The 12,500-nt window shown below is 32.7% G+C and overlaps 1 protein-coding gene across 1 annotated transcript in view; it reads left to right on the top strand.

Moving 5' to 3' along the window:
- The first annotated feature begins 6,104 nt into the window (after positions 1-6,104).
- The window catches only part of LOC137621039 (uncharacterized), a 121,848-nt gene continuing 115,452 nt past the window's right edge, over positions 6,105-12,500 (top strand). The window contains exon 1 of the mRNA XM_068351478.1: positions 6,105-6,584. Within this exon, the coding sequence (XP_068207579.1) occupies positions 6,105-6,584 (480 nt within the window). The remainder of the gene's footprint in view (positions 6,585-12,500) is intronic.

A 12,500-nucleotide genomic window follows, 5' to 3' on the forward strand; every position in this document is an offset into this window, starting at 1 on the left:
TTAACCATGACCATCTTTGTGTATAAAGCTAAGAAGTAATGTGATACTCTGGTAAAAAAAAATATATTTTTTTGTCCATCCCGTGTTCTTAATGGATTATTATGATGACAATTGGATATAGGAGAATATAATTCTATCATTCATATATGCATCTATCTGAAAATATTTCTTACAACTGTAGAAAGATTAGACAGTTGAATGTTTAATTTGGTTAGGCATATTAGGTAGGGGAAAGATCTGCTAAATGAATGAAAGAGAAATCTAAAATAAATTCAGAAGATAGATTGCATTCGTAACTTCTGGAACTGACTTTAAAACTAGAGTTCCTTGATGTCATTTGAAAGGGTAGAAGATACTGGATGTGATAATTGTGTGCAATTTATATATACAGAAAGGAGAGGAAAAATTAGTTACATCCTACTAGTAATAAAAGTTTAATTTTATTACCTTCACTGTATTTGATAATCTTTAAACGATCTGCTAATATAATGGGTTAAGGAAATGCAAGGAAGGTAGTTGTAGATGGAAATACAATTGAAGAAAATGTGAATGTTTTTCATATGAAAAACATTCTATTTAATTGGCAAAATTCCATTAATCCATTTCCAAATGCAATTCAGATTCAAAATGTCATGTAGAATTCAACAGATTTAGTAGATATGAGAACAAATACCTCAAAAGAATATTGGGAGTTAAAAGGCAGGACAGGATCACAAATGAAAATATAAGAGCTTACTCGAGAGCCATATGTGGATGAGATTATGGTGAGGGGTAGATGGAGATAGTTTGGGTATGCTCTTCGCACTCCCCAAGAGAGATTTGTTTACCAAACTTTTAACCTGGCTCCAGAGGGCACGAGAAGAGTTGGAAGACCCAGGCCTACGTGGCTGAGGACTATGAAGCGTGAAGTAGAAGATGATAAATGGATAAGTATTGAATTAAAAGCTCATGATAGAGATGACTGGCAAAATCTAAGCAGGGCCCTTTATGTCAATAGGCGTAGGAGATAATGGTGGTGGTGATGAAGATGTTGATCTGTCACTCTCTCCTCTTTGAAAATACTCTCCCCACTATTTCACTATCATATACTGACCGAATTCTACCCTTCTTGGTCTAAAGGCAGTTCAAATAGTCACAGCATTTATTTGATCTACATGTTCATCTGTAGTCTCATTTTGTCTTTTCACTATCACTAGATAAAGCTGGAAGGTTCCATTTTCTGCCTCTATAAGCCCTACATACACAATGTAAACTCATCTGCGTTTCTCACTGAATATGTATTACAGTGGAATTCTATTTCTGAGTTGTACCTCTTATCTTCAGATTTTGTATTCAATTCCTTTCGTAACCTTTAAAGTAGAAATCCTATCTCTGCTTATCATAATCCCCATCCCTCAGAGGAGAAGGATTCAGTATTTACTAATCCCTTTCTGAGTCTAGATTTTATTAATTTCTTCATCAAAATCCGGTTCTTTGATGGGATTCAGTATCCCTTGATTTAGGTTATAATAAAATATAAATAATAGAAACAATAAAAAGATAAAAAAAAAAATAAAAATATAAAAGCAATGAAAATATAAAAACAATAAAAATAATAAAAACGACAAATAATAAAAATCTTAAATAATAAAATGATAAATAATAAAAATAATGGAAATACTACTACTACTACTACTACTACTACTACTACTACTACTACTACTACTACTAATAATAATAATAATAATAATAATAATAATAATAATAATGATAATAATAATCCTCCGTTGGGAAAAAAAAGTTGATAAATTATATAAAAAAGAAGTAAAAACTTTAGTAAAAAGTTATCAAGGATTGATTGGAATTGAACGAGGCAAGATGACATCCGCTGTTTCTGTGATAATTGATGTTCGTTTCACAGTACATGTTTAGATCATAAATATTTCAAGCCTCTAGCTGTAAAAGAATGATAGAAATCGTATTAGTGTTGATTAGAACAGATAGGAAATGACTTTTTTATCATTTTGAATTAGATTGAGTAGGATATTGATAAGAACAACACTTTTATATCGTGAATAAGAAATATTGTTTCCTTGGCTAATCAAATATCCTCTAAAAAATCTTGTGTTTGCTTTTAAAGAGTAAGTAAACATTTTATTCCAACTGAGAATATATGTATATCAAAAACAATATATTTCTTTAGCTATGTGATAAAAATACTCAAAATTTTTGCATGTGCTCTTGACAAACAAGTATATATACACTAATATTTCATTTAAAAACCTCTGTATATAAAAAATAATATATTTGTTTCCCTTATTAGTAAAAGATACTCTAATATCTTGCATAAACATTTGACAAACAAGTAAATATACATTATTATTCTAAGCAAAAACTTTTGTATATAAAATAATATATTTGTTTCCCTAGTTAATAAAAAAATACTTTAAAGTCTTGCACATACTCTTGACAAATAAGTAAATATACATTATTATTTTAACTAAAAACTTTTGTATATAAAATAATATATTTGTTTCACTAGTTGATAAAAAATACTCTAAAGTCTTGCACGTACTCTTGAAAAACAAGTAAATATACATTGCTATTCTAAACAAACACTTTTGTATATAAAATAACACATTTTTTCCCTAGTTCATCAAAAATATCTTAAGTCTTGCACATACTCTTGACAAATAAGTAAATATACATTATTATTCTAACAAAAAACTTTTGTATATAAAATAATATATTTGTTTCCCTAGTCAATCAAAATTACTCTAAAGTCTTGCACCTACTCTTGAAAAACAAGTAAATATACATTATCATTCAAACTAATAATCGAGCCCTAACAGCCAAATAAACTTCCTCGCCAGAGGCAGATGTCAATCATAATTGTACCTCGGTAAGATTCCGAGAGATATGCTGGTTGCATCAACATAGCTGTAACAGATGGAGTCGTTATCCAGCCTTACAAGTTGATTAAATCTATCTATTTTTGTGTTAAGACTTGTGAAAAAAGGTGTATTTGGAAATATCAAATTTAAATGTTGAGATTAGAATATTGCGAGTACCTTTTCCCAAATTTTATCGCGTAAGCACGGTTGCCTTCTATTTGAAGGACTTTCCTTTGCCTTTGGGGTAGACCGTATTCCCAATCAGCTGCCCTGCCTGACATCGATTATACCCCGGTAGGGTATGTTTATGTTGTACCAGTCACCAGCGACCTTCCTCCCAGCAGCGAGGTGTCCTGGCGCTGTTAGGTCGACAGTTCGAAAAGTGCGAGGTGTTCTTATGTGTTTATAAGGTATCCTTAAAGGTAACTATATTAAATTTTTTTTAGTGAAGCAGATTTGCAGTGACAGGGGTGCTCTTTTAGCTCGGAAAGTTTCCTGATGGCTGATTGCTCGGAAGTATTCGGACAAAAATACTTCTGACCAATCAGCTATTAGGAAACTTTTTCAGATTTACAAGGGCACCCCTGCGAGTCGGTGCAAATCTGAGTACTGTTTTGTATTTTCTATGCTGAATTAACTAGCTAGGAAATCAAATATTTAAATAGATTTTGTGTAAACTACCTTTGAACAATAGTTGACCGTAACAATTATATAACTCAAAGCATATAAGTAATCGAGGCATGAGATTTTATTCAAAATATTCTATTTCCTTCTATCAACTTTATTATTCATAAGTTCACAACTTAGTATACAACTTAGTAAACACTTTTATATGACCTAATAGTTCTTGATTATGATGAAGTTCACATGTCAAGGATCACACCTATTAAAGAGAGAGAGAGAGAGAGAGAGAGAGAGAGAGAGAGAGAGAGAGAGAGAGAGAGAGAGAGAGAGAGAGAGAGAGAGAGAGAGAGAGTCTTGATAATTATAATGATAACAACAACAACAACTTGGCTGGTCTGAATAATAATAATAATAATAATAATAATAATAATAATAATAATAATAATAATGATGATGATTACTTAAATCTCATCAGTTCTTCAGGAAAACAAATATTCTAAAAACTATAGTATGTAAACCGAGAGAGAGAGAGAGAGAGAGAGAGAGAGAGAGAGAGAGGAGAGAGAGAGAGAGAGAGAGAGAGAGAGAGAGAGAGAGAGAGAGAGAGAGAGGAAAAAAAATTCCTAACCCCAACCAAAAAAAAAAACTGGTTATTGAAAAACGAATGGAAATCTGGCAACTTCTCCCGGAAGTTCTTTCGTCGTAAAGTTGAAAAGTTTTTGAACTCTTTCAGGATCTTATATGTGTTCCGAAGTCCTAAAAGGCCTTCACGTAATGTGCTTTCTATATTTTCTTTTCTTCTTCTTGAAGAAATTCCTTAAAAATATTGAGTAGAATTATAAAATATTAGGTAAAGATCAGGGATCTGGAAATTAATTATTAGTGCTTTTCTTTTTTTTGGTCTTTTTTTTTGTCGTCAATCCTCTATTTATTATTATTTTTTTTTTTTTTTGGGGGGGGGCGATATCTTTAGAAACGTTGAATGAATTAATAGATAAAGATCGGGGATCTGGAAATTAATTATTAGTGTTCTGTATCTTTTTTTTTTCTTTTTTTTTTAGTATATTTTTTTATGAATTATTTGAAGAAAAAAAAAAGTTAAATAAAATGTAAAATAAAGATCAGGGATCTAGATATTAGTTATTGGTGTGTGTGTGTGTGTGTGTGTGCGTGTGTGTATTTGTCGCCAATCCTTTATTTTTAGGGGGGGGGGGGTTTCTTAAAAAAGTTTAATAAATTAAAATATAAAGATTAGGGATGTGGAATATATATATATTGTTTTAAGTAAATAAATTATCAAAATTTAGTCCCTGTATAGGCTATATTTTACTTGCCACTGTTTATTTCAGTGAAAATTTTTGTTTGGTAGACTTTTCTTTTTCATTTTTGTCTTCAGTTCTCCATCACGTAAATAAATTGTCCAAATTTGATTCTTGTATATATTCTACATGTCAATGTTTATTTTAGTGAATAACCTTTCGTTTGGTTGAGGTCTCGCTGCCATGGTTTCGACTGAGTGACACGAGTTCGAATCTCTGCCCAGCCAGAAGCTATTACCATGAATGAATTCCAGTGGATATACATTCCCAAGGTAAATTCAAATGCCATTCTGGTGTATATTTACATTGATTAAAATCACGAGTGTTGGTGTGATACATTCACATGCATACATACATACATACATAATGTATTTATACATACATACATACATACATAATGTATTTATACATACATAATATATTTATACATACATAATGTATTTATACATACATACATAAATACATACATATGGGATATATTCACATACATACATACATACATATGGGATATAATCACATATACATACATATATAATGTATTTATACATACACACATACATACATGCAAATTTGTAAAATAAAAATGCCATCAAGGTTCAAGATAAAATAAAGGCAAAATCCCAAGAAAAATCCGATCCTACATTTGTAAATCTCTTTGATTTTCCAAATAAACATAAAAGCAATAACGTCCCCCACCCAATGTCCTTTGGCTAGATCCAGCAATAAGTTTATCATTCCAAATAAAATCACTAATAAAACTCCTTTTTCGGCGATAAAATTCGTTGATTTTGGCAGAGTATTGCATCGGTGAAAGATGTGTGCTAGGTTGGGATGATGCCATGTTGCAAAGTTAACATTTCATTTTAGAGTTTTGGATTTGGAGGCTTATTTTAGAGTTTTCTAAAATTTAATTTTTACATCCGTCAAAGAAGTTGGAAGGAGGTTAAGTTCTAACCCTGTTTGTTATATCCACCAACGAAGTTAGAAGGTGGCTATGTGTTACCTCCTGTTCGTTACCTCCTGTTTGTTACCTCCGCCAACGAAGTTGAAAGGAGGTTATTTTTTACCTACTGCTTGTTACCTCCCAACGAAGTTGGAAGGAGATTATGTTTTACCTCCTGTTTGTTACCTCCACCAACGAAATTGGAAGGTGGCTATGTTTTACCCCCTACTTATTACCTCCGCCAACGAAGATGGAAGGTTATGTTTTGCCCCCTGTTTGTTACCTCCGCCAACGAAGTTGGAAGGCGGTTATGTTTTTACCTCCTATTTGTTATCTCCGTCAACGATGTTCGAAGGAGGTTATGTTTTACCTCCCGTTTGTTATTTCCGTCAACGATGTTCGAAGGAGGTTGTGTTCTACCTCCTGTTTGTTATCTCCGTCAACGATGTTCGAAGGAGGTTAAGTTCTACCTCCTGTTTGTTATCTCCGTCAACGATGTTCGAAGGAGGTTATGTTTTACCTCCCGTTTGTTATCTCCGTCAACGATGTTCGAAGGAGGTCAAGTTCTACCTCCTGTTTGTTATCTCCGTCAACGATGTTCGAAGGAGGTTATGTTTTACCTCCCGTTTGTTATCTCCGTCAACGATGTTCGAAGGAGGTCAAGTTCTACCTCCTGTTTGTTATCTCCGTCAACGATGTTCGAAGGAGGTTATGTTTTACCTCCCGTTTGTTATCTCCGTCAACGATGTTCGAAGGAGGTCAAGTTCTACCTCCTGTTTGTTATCTCCGTCAACGATGTTCGAAGGAGGTTATGTTGTACCTCCCGTTTGTTAACTCCACTAACAGAGTTGGAAAGAGGTTAAGTTTTACACCCGGTTTGTAACCTCCGCCAACGACGTTGGAGGAAGGTTATGTTTTAACCGCTCTTTGTTAGCTCCACCAACGAGGTTTGAAGGAGGTTAAGTTTTACCAACTTTTTGTTACCTCCGTCAGCGAAGTTGGAAGGCGGTTATGTTTTACCCCCTGTTTGATAACCCCGATAACGAAGTTGGAACGAGGTCATATTTTACCCCCTACTTGTTACCTCCCAACGAAGTTCGAAAGAGGTTATGTTTTACCTCCTGTTTGTAAACGCCGCCAACAAAGTTGGACGGAGGTTATGTTTTACGCCTTGCTTGTTACCTCCACCAACGATGTTCGAAGGAGGTTTATGTTTTACATCCTGTTTGTTACATCCCAAGGAAGTTGGAAGGAGGTTATATTTTACCTCGTGTTTTACCCCCTGTTTGTTACTTCTGCCAACAAAGTTTGAAGGAGGTTATGTTTTACTCCCTTTTTGTGTGAGTGTTTGTATATGTTTGTATGTTTCTTTGTGAACAGCTTTATGGCCACAATTCTAATCGTAGAGGAATGAAACCTGCAAGGGTTAACTGTTTTGTAAAATGTTGGAAGTTACGGTCACGCAAAATATCTAATTCACATAATCAGATATAAGTTTTTACATCGTTGTCACAGACTTCAAACTTTCTTCATATATGCATGCATAAAAATTTACGCCAATTAATACATATTAAGGTCAATGTTCAAGGCCAAGGTCTATCAAAAGATCGGGTAATAAGCTGCCATGTCGAAGGTCTGCGCTCTATTGTGTGATAAAAAGTTAGCATATTAGTTTATGGAATCAACTTTATGTTTGTGAGCCCTGGATTTCAGTATCTCATCTGATAAAAAAAACAAAAAAACATATAAGGTTCTTTAATTTTTTCTTATTTCATGGACCATTATAAGATGTTGCAGAGGAGGTCTGCGCTCTTCCAAGTGCCCCTCTAGTTATATTTTACTTTTAATTTGATTTTACTTTCTTATCTTTCTGATATTGCAATTACGTTTTACTGTTTAGAAAAATATTAACATTATTAACAAGAAATTCATTAAGGTAAACGATAATCTTACTAAAAATTAACAAAAGATAAAAAATAGCTTTGGTGGAGAGGGAGCTTGGGCACTGATCATATGTATGTATGGTCAGTCTCTAGGGCATTGTCCTTCTCGATGGGGCAATGTCACTGTCCCCTGCCTCTGCCCTTCATTTGCGGCCTTTAAACCTTTAAGTGCAAAGTATTCTATTACCGTAAAAGATTATTTATCCACTTAAACAATATAATGGTACTAACACACCTTCAGTGTAAGATTATTCTAATTTTCTCTGTTGGACCCCTAGGCTTATAACATCCTGTTGTTCTAACTAGGGTTATAGCTTAGCAAATAATAATAATAATAATAATAATAATAATAATAATAATAATAATAATAATAATAATAATAATAATAATAATAATAATAATAATAATCCTTTCTTTAATACTAGTAAATCGATTATATAATCAACCAATCATAGATTAAGTTTTAGCACCCCGTAAAGAAAGAACATATTTCTCTATAAGAACAACATAAAAGACCCTAATTATCCATCTTAAATACTAAATATATTGTTCTCTTTCCCTCTTTTCAATCCTCTTTAGCTTCAGAAATCCATCTGGGAAGAACAAAAGACCCGAGTGACTTTGATTATAAACCTCATATGAATTATGTTCACGTAAGCTCGGTTAATTATGCACATTTATCACCATTAGTAGCCATGAATATAATTCGAATTGATTGTTCCTGAAGTTCTGAACGTTCGGATAATCATCATCTCAAGAAATGTAACAAAAAGCTTTTAAACTATTACAATAATTTGTTTAGGTGGTAATATTTAATCAGTCAAATTATACTGATCTAAAGCGAAGTAGTATTTTTTGTTTATTTCAAATTCATACATTTATATATGAATTACTTTCCTTTGATACCGAATCATTATCATCATCATCATCACCATCACCATTATAATTATTATCAACATCATTATCATTATTAGTATTATCATCATCATAATTATAATCATCATCATCATCATCATCATCATCATCATTATTATTATTATTATTATTATTATTATTATTATTATTATTGGAAATTTCAAATTCATTTATGATTAGACTATTCAACATTCAAAAGTTTAAAGGCCACACTGACAATGCCCTAAAAGGATAATACCCCAGGAACTGATCATATATACATGTGATCAGCCCTTGAGACCCCTCTCTATCAAGCTAGAACCAGGTAGGGCCAGTCAATGGCTCCGATTGAATCAGCAAGTGGACCTATAGGTTTTCCTGAAACCCCGCATCCGTAGCTCACAAGGATGGTTGCAGACACTAAAGAAACTATTAAGCCAGCCAATGTCACCTCTCGTCCCCTTCCCTAAAAATATTGCCCTGCCCAATTTGGGGGGAGAGCCCCCCAAATTGACCTGTAATGGGAGAAATAAATCTGGAAGAAATAATATAGTCTCGATTAAACCTATATTAGATGGAGGTTTCAAGATAACAGCATACACTAACCCTGCTATATCCTGAAAAACTTGCTAAAGGTTATAGATGTAGTGTTGCTTTTAACACTATTTCCAAATGATATTATTATTATCATCATTATTCTCTCATTTCTATTATTATCATCATAACAATGCCATACTCGAGCCCTGAATTGACAGTGATATATATATATATATATATATATATATATATATATATATATATATATATATATATATATATATATATATATATATATATATATATATATATATATATATATATATATATATATATATCGCTAACATAAGAAGTCCAAATCTAAAAGAAACATTTTGTTTAGAAAACTGTATTTTCATCTTCGTCCTCTGAGGATATAGTGACATTCATCACCAATTTAAAATGTTGGCGTGATTAATAGCTTTCTATTTGAGTCTGCGATAGTATACGTTGAATTTAACCGATTTCTACAAATAATTACTGTTTAAGATTAGCAGGATAACTTTTTTTTTTTTTTTTTTTAATTCCTTGATTATTGATAATGTTTAGTTGACAGTTTGTTTGCATTCTGTCTTTGTTTACGCTTTGTTTGTTCAAGTTTTTACTTGTTTACTTGATGCCTCTTGGTTCTTTTGTTTGAAGGTTTCATTCATCAGATTTTCTATAAAGATTTAGAGGCCACTCATGAATGGCAGAGGCAAGGGACAGTGACTTTACCTTATCAAGCAGGATAATGCCCTGGAGACTGATCATATATAAATGATCAGCACCAAAGCTAGGACCAAGGAGGATCAGGCAATGGCTGCTGATGACTTAGCAGATAGACTTATATTCTGGCGTTCACCAGTCAGGGACTTTACAAAATCTGGCAGCACAACCCTACTCTATATTATTTATTGTTTTATTTATTATTTATTTGTTCCTGTATAATTCTTCCAATATCTGTTTTTTAGATCTGTTGGGATATTTCATATGGTGAATACTTCGTATAACTTATCTTTGTTTGTTTTAGGCATGTATTTTTTCTATCACTCAAAGAAAGCATTTTGCATATAAGTTGGTACGTTTGTGTATACGAAACCAGTCTAAATAATTTCCTCCTTTTTCGGAATACAGTTGGTATCAACATAGGTAATGTATGCTACGAACAATTCGTTTAACTTATCTCTGTTTGTTTTGAGCATGTATTTATTTTTCTATCATTCAAAGAAACTACTTTTCTTTCAAGTTTGTGCGTCTGTTTATACGAAACCTTTCTATATAATTTTTTTTTCTTTTTTTTTTTTGGTTACAGTTGGTATAAACATAATCCAGACTTTAGGATAAAACGTCTAAAACGCCTTAGTTTCCTCTTTCAAGAAAAGGATAATTAAACTTATAATCATATAACCTCAATAAATATAGAAATATTTCTTAATCTTTCCTCCACGTGGAAGGTTTTATTCTTAATATACTAATCTAAATCTTGAAATAATTTTTACTCTTTCCTCCACGTGGAGTGTTTTATTCTTAATCCTCCATGAAAAGCGTTTATTATTCCACGAAGATCTTCATCCCCTGTTTTCCTATTTTTAAAAACCAATTATTATTATCATTATTACTTGCTAAGCTACAACCCTAGTTGGGAAAGCAGGATGCTATAAGCCCAAAGGGCCCAAACAGGGAAAACAAAATATTTTAGGAAAAGTAACATCATTAAAATAAATATTTCCTATATAAACTATAAAAAATTAACAAAACAAGCGAAAGGGAAATTAGATTGAATAGTGTGACCGAGTGTACCCTCAAGCAAGAGAACTCTAACTCAAGACAGCGGAAGACCACGGTACAGAGGCTATGGCACTACCCAAGACTAGAGAACAATGTTTGTTTTGGAGTGTCCTTCTCCTAGAAGAGCTCTCTTCTACCCTTAGCAATAGGAAAGTAGCCACTGAACAATTCCAGTTCAATACAAATTATGGGGTATGAAGTTGAATCCTAACAAAACTCAAAGTATGATTGTAAGTAGGTCAAGGACGGTGGCTCCTCAACATCCGGATCTCAGTATTGATAATGTTTCAATACAAATTATATGGTATGAAGTTGAATCCTAACAAAACTCAAAGTATGATTGTAAGTAGGTCAAGGACGGTGGCTCCTCAACATCCGGATCTCAGTATTGATAATGTTTCTTTAAATTTGTATGACTCTTTCAAAATTTTAGGCGTGATTCTTGACAGCAAATTTACTTTTGAGAAACATATAAGGTCTGTGTCTTCTTCAATTGCACAAAAAATTGGCTTATTGAGAAAGTCTTTTAAGATATTCGGTGATCAATCTATTCTGAAGAAATGTTTTAATTCTTTTATTCTACCTTGTTTTGAGTATTGTTCTCCTGTCTGGTCTTCAGCTGCTGATTCTCATCTAAATTTGTTGGACAGAAACTTACGGTCTATTAAATTTCTTATTCCTGATCTAGATATTAATCTCTGGCACCGTCGATCAATTAGTTCATTATGCATGTTGCATAAGATTTTTCATAACTCTGACCATCCTTTACATTCAGATCTCCCTGGACAATTCTATCCTGTTCGTAATACTAGGCAGGCAGTTAATTCTAATAGCCAGGCCTTCTCCATCATAAGACTCAATACCACGCAGTACTCTAGAAGTTTTATTCCAGCTGTTACCAAGTTGTGGAATGATCTTCCTAATCGGGTTGTTGAATCAGTAGAACTTCAAAAGTTCAAAGTTGGAGCAAATGCTTTTTTGTTGACCAGGCGGACATGAGTCTTTTTATAGTTTATATATGACATATTTGTTGTTGACGTTGTTAATAGTTTATATATGATATATCTCTTTTGACATTACTTTTTTTAGAATGATTTATTGTTAATTTGTTCTCTTCAGTTATTTATTTCCTTATTTCCTTTCCTCACTGGGCTAATTTTCCCTGTTGGAGCCCCTGGGCTTATAGCATCTTGCTTTTCCAATTAGGGTTGTAGCTTGGATAGTAATAATAATAATAATAATAATAATAGTTAACCCCCTTAGGTGAAGAAGTAATCTCAGTGTTCTCAGGTGTACGAGGACAGAGGAGATTCTGTAAAGAACATGCCAGACTATTCAGTGTATGTGTAGGCAAGGGGAAAGTGAACCGTAACTAGAGAGAAGGATCCAATGAAGTACTGTCTGGCCAGTCATAAGAACCCATAACTCTCTAGTGGTAGTATCTCAACGGGTGACTGGTGTCCTGTGCAACCTACTACTATTTATAGATATATATATATATATATATATATATATATATATATATATATATATATATATATATATATATATATATATA

The sequence above is a fragment of the Palaemon carinicauda genome, chromosome 27, assembly GCF_036898095.1.
Source record: "Palaemon carinicauda isolate YSFRI2023 chromosome 27, ASM3689809v2, whole genome shotgun sequence".
Lineage (NCBI taxonomy): Eukaryota > Metazoa > Arthropoda > Malacostraca > Decapoda > Palaemonidae > Palaemon > Palaemon carinicauda.